The 4471-nt window shown below is 24.2% G+C and overlaps 1 protein-coding gene across 1 annotated transcript in view; it reads right to left on the bottom strand.

The window, feature by feature from the left end:
- Nucleotides 1-4066, bottom strand: part of LOC115242576 (aminopeptidase N-like) — a 9543-nt gene extending 5477 nt beyond the window's left edge. The window contains exons 1-5 of the mRNA XM_029818969.1: nt 3747-4066; nt 1954-2457; nt 1378-1854; nt 1061-1244; nt 516-666 (exon numbers count right to left, since the gene is read on the bottom strand). Of these exons, the coding sequence (XP_029674829.1) occupies nt 516-666; nt 1061-1244; nt 1378-1854; nt 1954-2432 (1291 nt within the window). The 5' untranslated portion in view covers nt 2433-2457; nt 3747-4066. The remainder of the gene's footprint in view (nt 1-515; nt 667-1060; nt 1245-1377; nt 1855-1953; nt 2458-3746) is intronic.
- Between the last annotated feature and the right edge of the window lie 405 nt (nt 4067-4471).

Below are 4471 nucleotides of genomic sequence, written 5' to 3' on the forward strand. Positions count from 1 at the left end.
ATATATTAATTATATATAATAAAAATATATATTTATTATTTGTAAAACCAAATAACAAATTCAATTTGTGTAGTTAAATCTAGATAACAAAAACTAAAAGTGTAAAATACATTTTAATGAAAAACAAACAAAGAACATAATTAAAGCAAATATAAGTACCAAAAAATTAAATATATGTAAAAGTAATAAATTAGGTCACTATAAAAAATCTGCAGATTTTATGTTTTTTCATGATTCTTGTGTAGTAGTAAATAAACATGTTATAGTTATTGCTATAAAAAGTACACATTATTTAATTGCACAAAAAATTTAGTTTTAAGTTTTAAATATTCTTTTTGTTACTCTTAATTATTGCAAGAATTATAATAATATATTTTGAAAGTAATAATAATGTAATTAAATTAATAAAACAAATTAATTTGTTTATAATTGACTTTTTTAATTTTTTATGATATTTACATTCAAGGAGATTCATAACTTATTCAATTATTTATTATACAAGATTATATACACACCTTTAATATGGGAAAGAGAAAAGAATAAATAATTTTCAGGATAGTTGTTATATTCCATAACAGAATTTATAACGAGATACGAGTTTAGATTGAGTAATTCATGTTGAACCTGAACTACGAACAAATCCATCATCCGGAATTTTGGCATAGTCTAAAAACAATTCAATATAATCAAATAGAAAACCGAAAAGTTTTTGGTACATATACAAACTGGAATTATTATTTTCTGCTGTTAAAAATAGTTTATACTATTTTGCATAATATATAAAAAAAAGTATATTTCTATAATAAAGTTCTCTATGTTTAATGTGATTATTTAAAATTAAATGTTATTAAAATTACTTGTTAAAAATATGTCTGATGTAAATATCATTTATATTATTGTAGTTTATTATGGATTTATAAAAATTTAAAAGACGGACTATATCTATTGATATTAAAAAGATAAAAACACAATATTTACACAAATATTTAAGAATTGTTTATATTGCTATATTCTTAATTGTTTTGACTACATATTCAAATAGTGTTAGAAATAAAACAACCTTCTCGATAATATATGTTTGAAGAAACATGATAAAACCTTCGTTTAACCATAGATGAAACCAATAAGTTGGACTCAACAGATTGCCGATATATTTTTGTGCCATTTCGCGTGCTATTAAACGCGCAATTATCATTTTTCGCGTGACAGGATCTAATTCTTCATTATAGATGATATCTGATTCTCTAAAAATCATTATGCATAATATCACTAATGTATAAAAAGATACTAATATAATTTTTACTTGAATACATTATAGTATATCTGTCTTTAATTATATATTATATATTATAATTATATATTATTTATAAAAATTACTTATAAAAAACAAATCCCAAAGTTTGCTTGACTTCATAACTAGAGTCCGGGATTGCAATATGATCCACTTTCCTTTTAGCAGAAAGAAGTGTCCACTCCAGGATTCTCCTCGAATTATTCCAGAAATTTTCTAAGTACATAGTGATATTTTCAGCAAAGGATTGCGCGTGTATTATGTGTGATACTAATTGTGGTCTGCACCACACGTTGACGGTCTCAACAGAGTTTAAGTTCCGTTGAAGATTGGATACAACAAATACTATACTATCCATGGATATCAAAGAGGTTTGGTGAAAATATGTCCACATCATATCATTAGGCGCAAATTTAGTTACTCTTATTGGCATATTCGATAGAGCTATGTATTTTTGATGATGCATAATGGAAATATTAAAAGAGAGTTTTAATTTTGGCTTGTCCCAAGACGGAAATATTTGTCCTTTTTTTGGTTGGAAACCTGTTGCAATTAACCACCTGCTGCATTTTAACGATATGCGTTAGATATTTAGTTTTAAAGGGTTGAAAGCATAGAATGTACAAATGTACAATTTAGTTTTAATTAATATTTCTACTTACTCTTTATATCCTCCTTCATCCGTATACATACATTCGAAAAAGTCTTCATTAATTCGAATGTTATATTTTATATACAGAGTATAAATTCCAGGTAACAGCATATTATCGAAATTGAAAACTCTAATATTATCTTCATTATGTATAGATTTTATGCTATAAATAATCTCACTCTCATTGTTAATTTGCTTTAACTTCGAATTTATTATATTCATCAAAGATGGTGCATGAAAACTTATGTGTTGTGTTGCAAAAATAATATAAATTATAATTATGCATTTGCCGTTGAGATAATCGGAGTATCGAATCGAGTAATCGAATAATTTTAATTGCATCTCATAATGCAACGGTAGTATGTAGTCTGACGAATTGTAATTAAATGCATTACGCTGTATGACTTCCCATCTTTCGTCGGTAGGATTCGCTATTGCCATTGCGGCAATGTATAATATACTAATTAATAATAATTTTAAGATTGTCATGCTCTAATAAGCTTTTTTTTGATATCTACAAAAACGTTTTTTGATTAAAAACAAGATAAATATAAAGATAATGCGAATCGGTCGACTTTTAATAAAGAAACATGCAAGAGAATATATATCCTAACTTTAATAAGAAAATACGATTAATTCAGAAATGAGTGAAAATTAATATAATTTATTAATAAATTAAAAGATCACATATAAAGAGCGAAATTAAGAATAAATAAAACTCATTCAAACGAAATACTTGAATTATGTTCTTAAATCTGAAAAGTAAAGACATATGTCTCCTCTGCATAGTACAACTTACTTTACTTAATTTTAAATGATGCGAATATAATATATAATTTGTATTTCTTTCAAGTCAGTTATCTTTTTTTTAAGATTTTCTTTAGTGTTATTATATATCTTTGTGTCTTGCGTATTGTAGTGTTGTACATATAAAATAAGTTTAAGTAATCTTAATCTTCTTCATAAAAATTTATGTAAAATTTAGAAATATTAACATATCAAAATATATAAGAGATGAAGTATTTTCGAACAACAACTATATTTCATCCGTGATATTTTGTATGTTTATTAGCACGTTATTTTGAAAATCTATTCGTTCCTTGTAACCTTAAGTAAAAGATATTTTAAAAATAAACGAACAATAAACGGACAGCCAAAATTAAATTTATTTCAAATTTTGTTAATATAGCAAATCGGATCAAATATGAAAAAGATGCTAAGAGAAATTTTGTTAACATTTGTCATGTTATACTTATTTTTTAACTTTATACTCATATTTTAAAACAAAATATTGACCCATTTTTCGTTCTTTATTTGCTCATTTTATATCCAACTTAACATATCCTACTTATTATGTTATGATAGAGAACATTAACATTAAGCATTTATTGCAAGAAAATGTTTTAAAATACACACACACAAAATAGATAATTTGAAATATTTTTGAGATAATTTTATAGCCCAACTGTAAAATTGCACACAATAACTTTATAACGTTAGAACTTGGCTTGGATTTAAAACTTGTTTATTATTTTATATTTGGCTTATTGGTAGATTTAAAACTTATTTATTATTTTATATGACAAATTGGTCAAAAAATGCTATAACAATACACGTCGAAATGTCTTTGTTAGTTGCAATATATACAACAAATAAAAATAGTATTTGCAATAAAAGAAGCATATTAATGTCTATATAAAACTGAGAAAAACTGAGAAAAAAGGTCTTTTAGAAAATTAAAGCGCTGTATACTATTTCTACACATTTTTATATGCATACGCTCAGATAGAAATATATAAGTACCTTGTTGAATATTTATTTTATGATTTATCGTATTTGTTGAACCAGCCACAAGTTTTTAGTATTAAGAGCATGTATACGGAATCACGGTCTTGTCACTTCGAGAAACCATCCAAAACTGATAGCATTGTCGATATACCTAGTAGTAAACATATAACGTGCGTAGAGTCATGCAAATATCTTCTTAAGGTTATACATTACAAAAGAAATACTATCTTCGATAAAACTCATCGATAGAAATTAATATATATTTAAATAATTCTTACATATCGCTTTCATTTACATATAAATCTTTTAATTGTAGACATTTTTTCTTGAAAAACATTTGAGAAACTAAATTGAGAAATTATATTTTGTATATAAAAAAAATGTTCTATACTTTTTACTTTTTGTAAAGAACTAACTCTTTACAATAATTTATTGTATAAAATAAATTCAGAAAGAAAATAGAAAATTGATGACATTACCGGCCGCGTTTTGACTGCAATAAAGATAATTACTTATTCAAATCATGCGATTATTTTAGCTCATCCCGTTATTATTTTATTGATTGATCTTTTATGTAGCTAGTAGATACATATATTTATCCAAATATCAAATAATGCAGATAAATTAATACTGACAATATTAACATTTGTACGTAGTATTATGTATCTTATAATATAATATACATATATATATATAATGTTTTTTAATTTTCAAAATAAAATTTATAACATATTTTAAAT

Source organism: Formica exsecta, unplaced genomic scaffold (assembly GCF_003651465.1).
Source record: "Formica exsecta isolate Colony F162 unplaced genomic scaffold, ASM365146v1 scaffold613, whole genome shotgun sequence".
Lineage (NCBI taxonomy): Eukaryota > Metazoa > Arthropoda > Insecta > Hymenoptera > Formicidae > Formica > Formica exsecta.